The sequence below is a fragment of the Panthera leo genome, chromosome C1, assembly GCF_018350215.1.
Source record: "Panthera leo isolate Ple1 chromosome C1, P.leo_Ple1_pat1.1, whole genome shotgun sequence".
Classification (NCBI taxonomy): Eukaryota; Metazoa; Chordata; class Mammalia; order Carnivora; family Felidae; genus Panthera; species Panthera leo.
The window spans coordinates 72544162-72561374 of NC_056686.1; the positions used below are offsets into that span (position 1 = coordinate 72544162).

Genomic DNA, 17213 nt, shown 5'->3' on the forward strand with positions numbered 1-17213 from the left:
ACATATGTAGTTGGGGGTGTGAGATGTTTTAGAATCAAAAATTTTGATGTATGATGAACGCATACATTTTTTCAGTACACATGAAATAAATTACTTTTGCACCAAAGCATATTTAGATCATCTGGACAACCACTTTATAATTAGATATTCCCACTACTTCAATGCTTTACTTTCAATTGCTTAAAGACATGTACTTGAGCAATAAATTCTATTTATTAGCGGTAAGTACTAACCTAACTTTTATGAGCCAAAGTCAAAGAAAGGGGATAAACAAGGTGAAATTGATGCTTATCACAAATGAAGTCTTGGGATGAAGGGATATTTCAAGTAATTTGAATACAGTAAATTGGTAGACCAACTTGATTTTCCATCTGAGGTTTGACAAATTTAAAAGAGTTTATGAAGTAGGTGGCAGTCCATAATTCATATTGAGAGAAATTTAGTTTCAAAAAATAATTTAATGTTGTTAATTTGAACTATATTGACCCATGAGCTGTGGAATAGAAAAATAGAGGTCTGATGAGGGAACTGGAGGGAATTTGCTTTGCACAGTGATATATAAATTTTATCTTTTCTCTCCATTATAAAATATTCAATAATATCTATGTTGCTTTCTAATTTTGTTGTTGTTGTTGCAAGTGGATTGTATAAGAGAGCATCAAGAGGTGATGAGGTTATGTCAAGATCAATGAGGATTTAAAAAAAAAAAAGACCACCATCATAGATAACTGGGTATATGACTTACACTTAATAGTGCTCACTGAATATGCAGAATAGTCAGGCCTCCATGGGGAGGTGAGGGTTGGAGGGTGGTGTTGGGTGGGTCAGTGTCCCTGGATCAGCAAACATTTGTAATAAGTAAACATCTTTTAATGGCCAAGCTGCTTGTCACCTGTGAATTCCTCCAAGGAACAGGATGTGGGCTCCCCACCCTCATTCCCAGCATCTGGCACAGGTGTAGACAAGGCTAATAATCCTTTCAAAATGAAACATTTGAAAGTACACAGAATTTGAGACTAAGCTATATGTATGGTTCCTTATATTGGAGACAAATGCAATGGTGAAAGAATTTTGGGTCAAAGGGTTAAACACTGTGATAAACCACCTCTGATAACTTGGAAAAATGTGTGTCTATATATTCATATATATAGAGAGAGAGAGAGGTAAAGAAAGATACCTCTAAATGCAGCATTCTCCAAAGAGAGAAATCAAAGTGCAATGTGCAGCAATGGGGTCATTTAAGTGTTCTGTTTTCATCTTGGTCCTTCATCTCCTGGAAGGCGCTGTGAGCAAGTCACTCATTCAGCTGAATAATAATGGTTATGAAGGCATTGTCATTGCAATCGACCCTAATGTGCCAGAAGATGAAACACTCATTCAACAAATAAAGGTAGGTTCAAAATGATAATTAACCATGCTTTGAAAACATTTTTTATCCAATTATTTTTATTTTTATTTTTTGATGTTATTTTTGAGAGAGAGGGAGACAGAGCACGAGTGAAGGAGGCGCAGACAGAGAGGGAGACACAGGACCCAAAGCAGCCTCCAGGCTCTGAGTTGTCAGCACAGAGCCCAACACAGGGCCTGAAACCCACGAGCCATGAGATCGCGACCACAGCTGAAATTGGATGCTTAGCTGACTGAGCCACCCAGGCGCCTCTATGCTTTAAAAAAAAATAAGTGTAATATTGTTGTAGAGCAAACATGAGTTCTCTAACTCCAGCTGTGTGACATTGCCACATTATTTTCAGGTCTGAGTATGTTTCTTCAGCTGTAAAATGTAAATAATAACACTAAACTATTAGGATTCTTGTGACAGATGAGACCATAAATGCAGTGCACATAACTCAGAGTTTGATACATCATTGGTGCTTAATAAATGATGTCTACACTGACTGGATTTTACCATTGGTTTATATCAGATTCTCCTTTTATTCTCCTAATTGTAATCCCCTTCTCTGTGATCCTATTTAATACAGGAGCCCAGGATGCAAATCTCTGACTTAAGAACAATCCTGACCCTTCCAATGAGAGGAAACTATGCATTTTACCAGCTCCAATGCAAGGGACCCTCTCAGGGCTGCTGGGCAGGCTCACCTCACTTGTTACTTCTCCCATGGGGGAAGGAAAAACTAGGGAAGCATCTAACTGCTATAAGGTGGAGGGATTAGAGAGGTTGCATACAACAGCAAACTTTAAGAAGGAAATGCATTATAAAAGGCAAACGTGTAGGTCTGTAAAATGGGAATAATAGTAAGCACCTTCCTCATAGGACTTTGTCATGATTAAGTTTAACAATGCATGCATATAAGGGAAGCTGAATTAAGGGTATATGGGAACTCTGTACAATTTTTTGCATGTCTTCTGTAAGTCTAAAATTATCTCAAAAATTTTTTTAAAAACTTCAAAAATGTATGCACAATGCCTGATACATAATAAGAGCTCAGTAAATGTTAGGTATAGCCATCAATCATCAATCCCACTTTTAATCCTTCTAGATCAAAAGAGTTCCTCCCTCTTAACCAAGCCAAAGGGACTGAAACTTGTTTCTAGGCAAAGTTCCTAAGTGTGAGTTCAGAAGTTAATAGTGTAAGGGCCCCAAAGGTCGTCCCCAAAGTTTCTTTGCTCTGAGCAAAAGCAAGGCCAGAAATATGGAGTTTGGAAAAAGGGCCATCTCTACCACCAAGAGAAGGTTGGGGTTGGAGAAGTGCAGCAGTTGATGGGGGAGGAGAAGCTTACCTGTTTAAGTGGAAGACTATGAGGTCTACCACCATTGGTGAAAGAGAAATTTACATCTTTTGAAATCCCTCAAATCAGATACCTTGGGTAGGTTTTTGATTACCTCTAAATTTAGGCATGAGCAAAAATGAAGTAGCCACTTAAAGTAACAGACAAAGTATGGAAGAAAAAATGTGGCTGGCAATGTTTCTGTCTCTTGCTGGATAGTCAGTAGGGCTCAGGAAATACCAGGAGGAGGACAGAGATGCCTTATCTTGAATGACAATGGTCATTTGTATTTATATTGTGCTTTAAAGCTTTCAAAGCTCTTTCATCTCACTATCTTAGGGGGATTTTCTTCCTGAGAAATGTACTTCTCACTACAATGATTAAATCTGCTTCCTGGTAAATGAGTTGGGTATAAGTTGGTTTCTACATCTTCTCTGTTAACAGGAACACTTTTAAGGACAATAGTGTACTCTGTGTCCCTGAGTAGTTAATAAAAGTGGGTTCCTCACTATTTGATGTTCCAGATCTGCAGAGTTGAGGGACCTCACTGTTGGCTTTGCTGCCTTTCCTGGCCATCCCTCACTCTGCTTTCTAAGGGGATTCTCTTCCTCAAGCCCTTGTGGGGCAGAAGCTTCTAAGTCAGCTCTTAAATACTGGCTTTAGCAGGACAGTCCCTAACATTTTTTCCATATATAGGACCGGCAGATGGCGCTGCAGCAGTTCTAACCACCGCACCTACATTCTAGTCCGTTTTAGTTGTAGAAACAACAGAACACACATGACAGAGTGAGAGAGACTAAGGGAGAAACTCGCTCTCTGCTTGTGTGAGCGCTCTCTGTCTCTCTCTGTCTCTCTCTCTGTCTCTGTCTCTCTCTCTCTCTCTCACACACACACACACACACACACACACACACACACACACACATTAAAGATATTGAATGGGAGCAGTTTGGGGTGTTCTCAATGCGTGGGAGCCCAGGCACGCCCTGACTTGGCACTCCTGGACCGCTTCGTTCATTCATTCTTTGTTCATCCATCCAACAAATATTCATAGAGCATTTACAAAATGTCAGTACCAGGAATCCACTGGTGAATAGTATACTATCCCTGCCCTTAAGGCATTACCAGCCCATCCTATAAACTGTTATCCTCAACCTTCTCCAAACCTCTTAAGTTTAAATGTCTATTTGGATATGAAGTCGCCTTCTCAAAATCTGGAACAGATGATGAAGCAAAGGTTCCTTATTAATGTTTCTATTAAAACATGGAACACAAGAAAATTTCATGCTGCTTATTCTTCCTGGAGATAATGAAAATTCACATTTCACAAGTCAAATTGTAATATAATACTCTAATGTAGGAAGTTTTATATCTACTTTTCAACTTTTTGGTGATCTTGACTCAGTGTTTTTATTTTTCATTTTATTTTTAAAAAATTTTTAATGCTTATTTATTTTTGAGAGAGACAGAGTATGAGTGGGGGAGGGAGCATAGAGAAAGAAGAGACACAGAATCTGAAGCAGGCTCCAGGCTCTGAGCTGTCAGCACAGAGCCTGATGCAGGGCTCAAACTTGTGCACCAGGAGATCATGACCTGAGCCGAAGTCAATGCTCAACAGACTGAGCCACCCAGGTGCCCCCAGTGTTTTTATTTTTTTAAACGAGACAATATTATATTATCCTAGTAATTGTTAAAAATCTGGCTTTGGAGGAAGAAGGAAATGCAAATTACAAGAACTTTAATAAAACTGTCCAGGCAGCCATTACTGTCACTATCTGAAGGGAGGGAACCTAAGGCTCATAGACATAAAATAAATTCCCAAGTTTATCCTGTTAGGAAGTGGCAGAGTAGGAGTCACTTCTGCATCAACGGGCAAGTACTTCCCCATGTAATGATGACCTGTTTCTGCCCCTAAGGCCAACCCTGCCAGGCACTGGACTCTAGTCATTCTGGTCTGCTCCAGCAAGGACATTCCTCCTGCAATGACCCATTTTTCTCTTAAATTATCAGTTCTTTTCCATTAGCATATACCTATGTTATAATAGTTTCCATTTTTTAAAAAAAATAACTAAACCAAACAAAACTCCCTTGTCCTGAAGTCCTCTTTCAGCTAATGTTTCATTTCTCCATTCCACTTTAATCTACAGAAAAACTTGACCTGTTGTCTGTATTCACCGTCTCTGCTTCCTCATCCCCTAGTGTGTTTAACTCATTCATATGGAGCTATCATCTCTGTTCCACTAAAATGGATCACTCAGGTAGCCAAATTCATTGCTCAGTTCTTAGTCCTCATCATACTTGATTGCTCAACAGCATTAGACACCGATGAGGAATCTCTCCTTCCTTAAACACTCTCGCCACTTAAAAACAGTGCCTTCTGATTTCCTCCCCATGCACCTGCTGCTCCCTCTGGATCTCCTTTGCTGGCTTCTCCTCACCTCACCCCTAAATGCTGGGGGCCTGAGGGCTCAGTCTTCAGCCCTCTTCTCTCCTCTGTCTATACTTGCTTTTGTACCTTTCAGTGTTTTTCAGTCCTAGTAGACCCAATACTCCTTTCTGTAATAAATTTCTTATAATACCCTCTCTACCACCTTGTCATGAAGCAGCTCAGGGAATGTGCAGAGGCATTTATAATTTAACACTACAGCTCTTTTCATTTTAGAGAAATAAAGTCAGGCGTAACTTGAAGAGAAATTAATTACGCCACTTCCTTACATTGAACACTTAGTTCTATACTAAAAATAAATACTCTCATATCATTTAGTTAACCCCAAAATTATTACAGGAGCCAGCAGTGCTACAGTTGCATTCATTTTAATTTGAGTTTCTCTCCCAGTACTACTTGGTGTGGGACTTTGGGACCTATACTCTCGAACTGTCAGTTTCTCCCTTAAAAGTTTATTGATCCTCAAAAGATCAAATGAAATGAAACCAATAACTAACATTTCATAATGGTAACACAATGTTGAAATGTTAACATTTCATGTTGCTAAGTAAACATGGTTCTAAGTGCTTCCTTGACTTCATTTGCTCCTCACAACAAATTTATGAGCTAGTCGTTAGAATATTTTCTACTCTACACGTGGAGAAACTGAGGTTCAGGGGAGCTTGAGGAAATTGCCTGATGTCCTGCCATAAGTGGTGGAACCACAATTAGTGTCTGCCTCTGGAGTCTGCATTGTCAACCATTATACTGAAATACACAGCATGTGGTAAGTACTCAGAAAAGATCAGCTATTATTATTAATAAAAGCTATTTCCACATTTCCCCTTCCCATCTTGATAAATAGCTAGTCTTTGGAAATGTGAAATATGGATATAAATTTGAATGATTGACAGTTTTGCCTATTTTCTGTCATAAATGTGCTGGTTATATGTGTTTTCTTTTTTCCCAGGACATGGTGACCCAGGCATCTCCATATCTGTTTGAAGCTACAGAAAGAAGATTCTATTTCAAAAAGGTTGCCATTTTGATTCCTGAAAAATGGAAGACAAAACCTGAGTATGTGAGACCAAAACTTGAGACCTACAAAAATGTGAGAATATCAAGTTTTTTTTCACATTCAATTTCCTTCTCTAATTCAGATTTTTTTTCATCAAAATATTCTAGAATCAAATGAAATTGTTTCAAAATACTCTTGCATGAAAAAGGTCAATTCATTTGCGGAATTTTGTAATAATGACTATTTGTTAAATTTCAGGCTGATGTTCTAGTTGCTGAATCAACTGCTCCAGGTAATGATGAACCCTACACGGAGCAGATGGGCAACTGTGGAGAAAAAGGGGAAAGGATTCATTTCACTCCTGACTTCCTAGCGGGAAAAAAGCTTGCTCAATATGGACCACAAGGTAGGGCTAGAGATAAAATAATCTGGTATATTTCTCACAATTTAATGATTTTATTCTCAAAGTAGATCAATAATAGCATTATCTGAGTAAGCATATACAAGCAAAATAAATTATTATAACTTTTTTCACTTAAAATAGAGATTCAGTGCAAATTGGTGCAGCCACTCTGGAAAACAGTGTGGAGGTTCCTCAGAAAATTAAAAATAGATCTACCCTATGACCCAGCAATAGCGCTGCTAGGAATTTACCCAAGGGATACAGGAGTACTGATGCATAGGGGCACTTGTACCCCAATGTTTATAGCAGCACTCTCAACAATAGCCAAATTATGGAAAGAGCCTAAATGTCCATCAACTGATGAATGGATAAAGAAATTGTGGTTTATATACACAATGGAGTACTACGTGGCAATGAGAAAGAATGAAATATGGCCCTTTGTAGCAACGTGGATGGAACTGGAGAGTGTGATGCTAAGTGAAATAAGCCATACAGAGAAAGACAGATACCATATGTTTTCACTCTTATGTGGGTCCTGAGAAACTTAACAGAAACCCATGGGGGAGGGGAAGGAAAAAAAAAAAAAAGAGGTTAGAGTGGGAGAGAGCCAAAGCATAAGAGACTCTTAAAAATTGAGAACAAACTGAGGGTTGATGGGGGGTGGAAGGGAGGGGAGGGTGGGTGATGGGTATTGAGGAGGGCACCTTTTGGGATGAGCACTGGGTGTTGTATGGAAACCAATTTGACAATAAATTTCATATATTGGGAAAAAAATAGAGATTCAGAATAGTGTATTTCCCAGTTAAAATTTAAATTCTTCATGTTTAGCACACGTGTGTAAGTACAGAATTTTTAATTTTTAGAAATTGTTATCAGATAGTATTATAATATACTTTCCAAGTATAATCAAATACAATAAGTTTTAGATAATTAAGGTAACTAATAACTAGTACTAGGTTTCTTCTCTATCTTGAAAAGATTAGGACCCATTTGACTTTCTTCATTGAAATAGGGAAGGCAGAGAAAACAAACAAAAGAGTACTAGCACCTCAATACCCCACCCCCAAATACACGAATGCACTTATGGACCTTATCAGAAAGAGGTGTCAAACAAATGTACCTCTCTCTTGTTCTTTTACAACATTCCATCTCTACTCCATAACAGGAACAGAAAATTCCCAACCTAAGGCTCAATATGTGTTGAACTGATTTACCTAAGTGCCCATCCCACTCCTGAGCCCACCTCAGCCATCATGGTCACCACATTTATAATCCCTTCTTTCTGTACTGTGCCTCCATGCCTGCTCTCCTACAACCTTCCCTTCCCTTTAAGAGGTCATCAGTTGTTCCCCAGCACTGACAAAATAGTCTAAATCTTTAATGTGAGATTCTAGGTCTTCCTTAGCATACATCCCTTCATATAACTGTCCAAATTCAGCCTACCTAGGAATTTACATTCCAGAAAAACTGAGCTGAGTGTAAGCTCAAATACTCACTGAGTGCCTATTAAGTTCTAGGCACTATTTGCCAAGGCACAGCAATGAAGTCATGGTGTCTATTCTCATGGAGATGTGTCTAGTGTGACAGACTAGCATTAAAGAGTAATGAAAATATAACATGATAAAGTGTCATAATGGGATATAATGAAAGTGCAAAGGAGGGGTATATGGACAGGTTTAGGATGTCAGAGAAGGCTTCTAGGTGGAGATAAGCCTGATTTTGAAAGAGGAGTAGGAGTTATTCAGAGAAAGAGGGAAAGAGTATTCTGAGTCAGAGGAAAACTATGTGAAAAGAACAAGAGATGAGCAAGAACATGGTGTGACTCTAGACAGCAAAAGGAGTTTAGGAATTCACTGTGATTTTAGAGTTTTGGTAGTGGATGAAGAACAGCAAGAGATATGGCTTCAGAGAGGAGCAGAGCCTGGATCAGGAATCTTGTATGCCATGTTGAGATGCTGGACTTAACCTGAGCACCATAGGGGAGCCATCTAAGACTAGAGATATGGTGGCCAGTGGGTGGCCATTGCAGTGATTCAGGAGTAGGCAGCAGTAAGATTGGAAAGAGGAGACTAGGTCAAAGCAAAAAGCCAGAGGTGTAGTAGGCAGACCTTGAGGGTTAACCAGATATGAACCATGAGGGAGAAGGACATACTGGGGATGCTGGTCTGGCTGCCCTATGAATGCCTCTGGCTCCCACAACAGCCTGCACTGGGCTCCATCGTTATACTTGAACCACTAGGGATTTTAGTTATCTGATCATTTGTGTCATCTGCTAGACTGTGAGCTGTGTAAGGACAAGGCAGTTGTTTCATCTTTGTATGAATAACTGCCTGGCACCTACTAGTGCCTGATTAACATTTGGTGAGGCAAAATAAGTAGTTATATTTTAAAGAAATGTGCAGTTGTCATTAGATTTTTTTTCCCTGAGGAAATCAAACCTTTAACTGAAAAAAATTAACATAGCAATGCATAATGATGTTCAGAAAAATTACCTTCTCCTAGTGTGAGAAGATAATTTTGTCATTCTTATTGTAATCCGGTGTTTAAACTATTTTCTCACAGGAAGGGTCTTTGTCCATGAATGGGCTCATCTGCGGTGGGGGGTATATGATGAATACAATAATAACCAGAAATTCTACTTTTCCAATGGAAAAAGACAAGCAGTAAGGTATGTGTATTTTAATTTAATTTTTCCCAACCTATTTTTAAGCTTATTTATTTATTTTGAGAGACAGAGCATGTGCACACATGGGCACTTGTGTGTGTGAATGGGGGAGGGGCAGAGAGAGAGGCAAAGAGAGACTCCCAAGTCGTTTCCACACTGTCAGTGCAGAGCCCAAGGGGGGCACAGAGAGCTCGATCTCACAAGCCTTGAGATCGTGACCTGAGCTGAAATCAAGAATCAGATGCTCAACTGACTGAGCCACCTTCCCAAACTATTATAAAATTGCAATCATTTTTTTCCATGAATTGACTTCAAAAATATCAGTTTTTTTATATTTTTTATCTTTCATTCTCTTAGCGCCCTCTTTTTCACCTTCCCACAAAACTACTTCTTTTGTTCCCTTTATAAGTGCTTCAATTAGTTGAATTGTCTACTCTGCAGCTACAAATCATTTGCCTCTGTGTGTGTGTGTGTGTGTGTGTGTGTGTGTGTGTGTGCAACGTTAAGAAATCCACAGGTACCATGTTCAGTGTCTCCATCTCCCTATATCAGAATCAGGGACATAAGCCAGCCTAATGGGATTCTTTAGTGCCTTGAGGGCAGAATGGTATCTATGTGGACTTGATCAGTACAAATGGGCCTGGGAGGGACTGTGGAACTTACATAAATGACAACCCAAATATTAAAACAAAATTTATCCCAATTTAAATTAAACTTTCTGTACTGTCAATAGAAAGCAAAACGAATACTTGAAAAGTACTCTTGGCTGCCATTATTTTATGGAAGAGTTCAATTTCAGTGAATATAAACTGCTTTAGCACTAACATAAAAGGCAGGGAACTTCCCAATTTACTTTAAAGAGGTAGCATCATTTAGACACTAAAACCTGACAGATGGTATGAAAAATAATTCTGTAGATACAATTTTCTAAAAAGATTTTAAATTAATGGATAGTAAATTATATCTGGTAGAATTAAGGGGATAACAAACATACTAAGGCCAAGTAGGATATCTTCCAGAAATTTGAAAATATTGTGATATTAGGTAACTAATTAATATGGTATATTGAGTACAGAAGAAAAATAATGATGCCAATAGATTCTCAAAGGAGTTTGATAACCTTGCACACATATGCCCGAGTTTAAAAACAACAACTCCTTTTTAAAGACTAAAATTTGGTACAACACTCCTCTCCACTTCTGCTTCCAGTTCTGTTTGCCTGATGCTGTTCAAGGACGGGAGCTAGGACTGGGTTCAGTTACTGTCCTACGTGGTGCAACTGTTTCCAAGGGGAGCTGCACTTGGCTCAGCACTCAATCTTGGCTTCCCATTTCTCCCACAGGAGCATTACTACTCACCATTTCGCCTTTCTTTACTACATTCAAACTCTGTTAGCTAGGTCCACTTCTGTTGTATCTTCCCTCATTGTTACATAACCTCAGGCATAAATAGACATTACTGCCTCCTAGAACCAGGCACAGTCCACCAGATTCCTTTAGCTTATTCCCTCTGCACCTCACAGACCACACCCAGGGGCCCTTCCCTGATGTGATCATACATTGGACCGACCTCTACAGTCTCAGCCAATGCATGCCATCCCAAACCCAACACCTGCCTTCCACACTTCTCTTTTCTAAGCTTCTACATAGTTGAATGCTGTATATTCCCTCAAGAGAAAAACTTATTAGTAAGCTTATTAGTCCTTCCTAGAGATATTCTAGACATATTTACATATACAGCATGTTCTTCCACAGATAACATTAGCAAAGCTGACATGATCACCATGTCCTCTTAACAAAAATGTAATTATAGTGTATTAATAATGCTTATTGCTTCTTATCTTCCAAATATTTTTATTGCTTTGAAGGGCTAGGAGCAATTTTAAAAAATGATGGTAGTGACCACAACAGAAAGTTACTTCTTTAATAAGATACAGAACATTCACTGAAAACTGATAGCCTTTCATATTTAATAGGGAAATGCTAGAGACATTCCTAGGAATAAGGATGACCACTATTAGCACATTCTAACTTTGTTTAGAAAGTTGGAGCCAATGCAATAATACCTTAAACTGAAGAGGTTAAAAAGAGTGGGGCAGTAGGGAGCTGCTACTCAAAGGGAAGAGAGAAAATTGCTTTTAAGCAGATGAGACATAGTCCACTCAGAAAACCCAAGGAAATAAATAGAAATTAAAACTGACAAAGGAAGTCAATAAGGTGACCAGATACAAAATGAATATTCAAATTACCTTTCCATAGATTAACAATAACGAGTTCAAAAATATAATGGAAAATTTCTTCTCCACTTAAGATAGCAATTAAAAGTGTAATAAAAGTAGGGGAGAGGTATCACCTCGCAGTGTCAGAATACCTGAATTCAACAACACAAGAAACAACAGGTGTTGGTGAGGATATGGAGAAAAAGGAGCCCTCTTGAACTGTTAGTGGAAGCGCAAACTGGTTCAGCTGCTCTGGAAAACAGCATGGAAGTTCCTCAAAAAGTCAAAACTAGAACTACCCTATGATCCAGCAATAGTACCACTGGGTATTTACTCAAAGAATACAAAAACACTAATTCAAAGGGATACATGCACCCCTATGTTTATAGCAGCATTATGTACAAATTATGGAAGCAATCTAAGTGTCCATCAATAGATGAAGGAATAAAGAATATTGGAACAATGGAATATTGTTCAGCCATAAAAAAGAATGAAATCTTGCCATTTGCAACATCATGAATGGATCAAGACCATATAATGCTAAGTAAAATAAGTCAGAGAAAGACAAATGCCATATGATTTCTGTCATATGTAGAATTTAAGAAACAGAACAAATGAGCAAAGGGGAAGAGAGAGAGAGAAGGAAACCAAGAAACAGATTCTTAATTAACTGAACAAACTGATGGCTACTAGAGAGGAGGTGGGTGGAGGGAATGGGTGAAATAGGTGATGAAGATTAAGGAATGAGTGCACACACTTGTTGTGATAAGCACCAGGTAACTAAAATAAAAACTTAAAAAATAAATAAAATAATTTTTTTTAAGTAGGGTCAACTCTAAGAAATGTGAAAGTCATATTAGAATAAAACAGTGAGATCCTTCTAAGGAATTTAAAAGAATATCAAGATAAGTTGAGAGACTGAATTCATGGAAGATGTAAATTCAACACAAATCAATACATAGATTTTATGAAACTAGTTAAAATACATCTATTTTTACCTCATTTTTAAAATCCTAGAGATTATTCAGTAGATAGTAGCTAAGAAGAGTTTTGAAAAGAATAGTAATAAGTGGTCATTTTACTTATTGAATTTTAAATATACTCTAAGGCTACATTAATTAAAACAATGGGGTCTAATAGACACATATATAATAATTTATTATTTAATACAGCCAGAATTACATATCTATGAGGAAAGGCAGAATTTCTTAAGATATCAGAGCAATTTTTAACTGTGTGGGGAAAAAATTAACAGACCCTCTTTCCAGTTGGATAGGCTCATTAAGTATAATGAGTAAGAAACTAGATAAATATTAATAAATATTGAATTGTTATTTGGTGAAGTTCTTTCTATGCATTCAGGAATCGGAAAAAGACGTAAATAAAGGAATAATAAATTTGGCGACATATGAATTAAAATTTTGGTTGTACACAAATCAAACGTAAATTAAAGAAAAAGGTAACAACAGAAAAACATATCTATGAACATTAAGAAACCAGACTTTTAAGAGCTTAGTATTATAACATACAAAGAACTTTTTAAAACCAAAAACAAAACAGTAACTCCCTAATAGAAAAATAGACACTGGAGAAGAATAAATAACTCACAAATGAGGAAATAAAAATGGCCAATAAACATATAATAAATGTTCAGACTTACTAGTAATCAAAGAGGTACAAATGTGACTAGGATGAGAATCACTTATTACCTAGTAAGTAAAGCTACTTTCAGCGGGATGAGCACTCCCACAGATGGTTGTTGGAGGCATAAACTGGCATAACTTTCCTTAGAAAGCAATTTGATGGCACATATCAAATCTGTTAAACTTTTCCTATTTTTTGATCCAGTAATTTCATGCTTAAAAATCCATTTTAAGGGAAATGACAGAATGGGTTGTATCCACAGACTTTAAAATGTTCAAACTTTTACTCTGGGAATCAATCATGTAGCAAACTTGGAAACAGAGCCAAAACTTCATGTGAAATTTTATTTATTCATTGAAGTTTTACTTTTAGTACTGAAAAATCAGTACCAAATTTCTACTAATTGGGGGGGGGGGGCAAATTAAATAAATTAGGCTAGATTCATTTTATAGTATCAAAACATACAGCTATTAAAGTCACATTTTAAAAGGATATTATGAATTATAATAATACATTAAAATCTTAAGTATACTAACATACCAAGTTTTTTTTTTTTTTAAAGCAGGAAGCAAAGCTATATGTGCAATGCTATGTTGATATATAGAGAAGAAAATGCTTCAATATGTTAACAGTAGCTTATTTCTAATGGTGGGACATGATTTTTTTATATTCTTCTTTATGCTCCTTTGCTATTTTCCAAATTTTCTGTGGTGTTGATACATTACTTATATGTTTAAAAAATAAAATGTAGGGGCGAAGGGTACCAGGGTGGTCCAGTCAGTTAAACATCCGACTTTGCTCAGGTCATGATCTTGTGGTTTGTGAGTTTGAGCCGCTCTGCGAGCCCCACTGGGTTTGAGCCCTGTGCTGATGGCGCAGAGCCTGAAACCTGCTTCCAGTTCTGTGTCTCCCTCTCTCTCTCTGCCCCTCCCCTGCTCACGCTCTCTCTCTCTCTCTCTCTCTCTCTCAAAAATAAATAAACATCAAAAAATTTTTAATAAATAAAATTTGGGGGAAAGTCGTCCATTTATAATAGCCACAAACTCATAAGCATATAAAGAAAAATCTAAAATACCTACGAACATATAAGAAATATCAAAAATTGTATAACTAGAAAAACAGGAAATGTCTGTAAGCCTTTTGAGGGAAACAAAAGAGAGTTCCTGATTTTCTAGCAATGAGGGTCCTAGATTAGGAGGTAGCTAAGGACTTGGAAGTTTATTAATTCTGACAACAGCCATAAGCCAGAGTTAGCTTTTCTGCTGCAAAGAAACAAATTCTGATACCGTTTGGGGAACTCTTCAGATACTTTCTGGCAAATAAAAATGACTCTGATGAGAATTTAATAATTTTGCTATTTAAGGTGATCTATTTGTTTATAAGAGGAAATTGTAGACATCAGAACAACCTGACCACAGTCTAATAACCCTTCAAAATGATTACAGCACCTAAACGTATTAATGTATTTTCAGATGTTCGGCAGATATTACTGGCAAAAATGTAATAAACAAGTGTCAGGGAGGCAGCTGTGTCACCAAATCGTGCAAACTCGACAAAGTAACAGGGCTGTATGAACAAGGATGTGAGTTCATACCTCATAGCCTGCAGACTGTGAAGGCTTCCATAATGTTTGCACAAAGTATTGATTCTGTAAGTATTCTGTTCTTGTATTTTTGTCTTCTTGACACTTATGAATTTAGTGAAGTATCTTATCCCTGATTGCTGCAAGAAAGGATCAAATTTTAGGAAATCACCAGTGAGCAGCTGATTCTCTGTGGAAGAAACTGGGAGTACAAAATCAGCGATAAATTCATTATCTCCCCCCCGCACCCCGCACCCCCTCTTTAGGTCCATTAGTGAGACTCCCATCATCTCCCTCCCATGAGCCTGTGGTTTCACTGCTTAGAATCATCTCAAATACCCTTAAAGGCAGACAAGCACAACAATTTTTGGTTAACTAAGAAATTTACCCAAGAGAATTAGACACTTCTTTTTATTCATTAATAAAAAGTAGCCTTAAATTTAATTTGCAGAGATCTCTTTTCAGTCTGCATATTTGCTTTTGGTTGTTAACTGAAATTTTCAATCCTTTAAGAGTGTTGCTGCCTATAAGGGGTTTGAACATAGTTTTAATAGTTTTAAGTAGTTTTTAAATGTGTCCTAATGTTTTTTTAAATGACCAACTGGTATATAATAAATTTGACAAATTATCCTTATTAGTGTTAAATATATATATCAGCAAATTTGCATAAACTAAAACTAAATGCATCAGTTTATCACTAACTAAAATCAGTGGAGAGACTTTGTGGGGAGATTCTCCTGTCTTTCAGTCTCATATAAAATTATGTTTTCCTTTTGAAATAGAAGGCGAAGTAACTTGCAAGATTCTGTCAATAAAAATGTGGTGTAAGTTTTAAAAATGTGATGTACCATGGTCCAAAAGGCCCATCCTTCACTCTGGCTTTGCAGTCTATTTCTAGACTTATTCAGAAACTTTCAAGAGAGGGCCCTCATTATGTTTTAGATTAACCACAAAGTTAAATTTAATGCATGATCAGGTTTAGGAACCTCTGCCTGGGGTTCACATACAAGTTTTTCAGAACCCCTGCTAATATGTAGCCATAATGATATTATGGAAACACTACCAAAATGACCTGGAGAATGAAAACAAAAAAAAAATAAGTGCTTTACACCTAATTATTACTTTCTATATTACTAGAATCCTGGATATTTAGGATTTTTAATTGAATGATAATACTGCGAATAATAGTCTGAGAGGAGGAATGAGGTTACACATTCTTTGCATACTATGCCACCTTTTTTAATCCCCCCAAATGCTAGCAATGTAAATACTTAAGAAAGGGGAGGAAACTTTCATTTACTGACTGTGTTAGTATGGACCCTATTCCGTATGTTCTCATATAATTCTTGCATAATAACTATTACCCTTTTGCAGATTAAAAAAAAAAAACCTGACACGCAGATTTTAGAGTTACTCAAAAAACAACAAACTTATATTGAGCTTTTATTATGTATCAGACACTGAACCAAGTTTTGAGGAAGCAAAATTTAATGAGTCAGTTTTCTGCTATATTCGGTTTATAGCCGAATAAGTGTACTAACGATGTTAAAGGGATCTTACTGAAGCATCCACGGGGTATTGGAAAGCCAAAGGGCTGAGTAGAAATTCTCTGGAGGGAAGGTAGGAAATGAAAAAACAATTTGAAAATGACCTTTTGGCTGAAAATGAAGGTAAAGTTCACAATGCAGAAGACAGAGGAAAAGGAATTCCTTGACAAAGTGGGAACCATGAGCAAAGGCATAGAGATATAAAACAAGGCAAGTTTGAGAATTTATGGATCACAGTGGGGGGAAATTAAAAGACTTGGGATGCACAGGCAGAGTGAGGATGTAGAGTGATGCAAAAATCTAAACACAGATTGCTCCTTGTTCTGTGAAATAGTCCAAATTACAGTGTATGAACAATGATTAGCCACCAAAGGGTCTTGAGTACAGAAATAAGAAAGAAGATGTTTCTAGAAGCTGCGCAGTGGACCAACTGGAGGGCAAACAAGATGGAAAAGTCAGATAGGAGACCAAAATAGTCTGAGTCACGGACCATGAGGGCTTGAATGAGGGAGATTCCAATGGAGAAGGAGAAAAATGATGAACTGGAGAGAGAGTGAAATATATGGATCTTGGTTATTTGGTAGAGGGAAGACGATAGGATTTCCTGACTTAGGTGGTTGTGTGGATAGTGGTGACTTAAGTTAGAAAATGCAGGGGCGCCTGGGTGGCTCAGTCGGTTAAGCGGCCGACTTCGGCTCAGGTCATGATCTCGCGGTCCGTGAGTTCGAGCCCCACGTCGGGTTCTGTGCTGACAGCTCAGAGCCTGGAGCCTGTTTCAGATTCTGTGTCTCCCTCTCTCTGACCCTCCCCTGTTCATGCTCTGTCTCTCCCTGTCTCAAAAATAAATAAACGGTTAAAAAAAATTTTTTTTTAAGTTAGCAAATGCAAGAGGAGGAGGAGCAGAGTTAAAGGAAAGGGCATAGGTTCAATTATGAACACACGAAGGTTGAGGAGCCTGTGGAACATCTTAGCGGAAAGAGCTGG

The 17213-nt window shown here is 37.6% G+C and overlaps 1 protein-coding gene across 1 annotated transcript in view; it reads left to right on the plus strand.

Moving 5' to 3' along the window:
• Positions 1-1174: 1174 nt before the first annotated feature.
• CLCA1 (chloride channel accessory 1) overlaps positions 1175-17213 on the plus strand; it is a 30815-nt gene continuing 14776 nt past the window's right edge. The window contains exons 1-5 of the mRNA XM_042951145.1: positions 1175-1390; positions 6123-6263; positions 6429-6576; positions 9136-9241; positions 14573-14750. Of these exons, the coding sequence (XP_042807079.1) occupies positions 1184-1390; positions 6123-6263; positions 6429-6576; positions 9136-9241; positions 14573-14750 (780 nt within the window). The 5' untranslated portion in view covers positions 1175-1183. The remainder of the gene's footprint in view (positions 1391-6122; positions 6264-6428; positions 6577-9135; positions 9242-14572; positions 14751-17213) is intronic.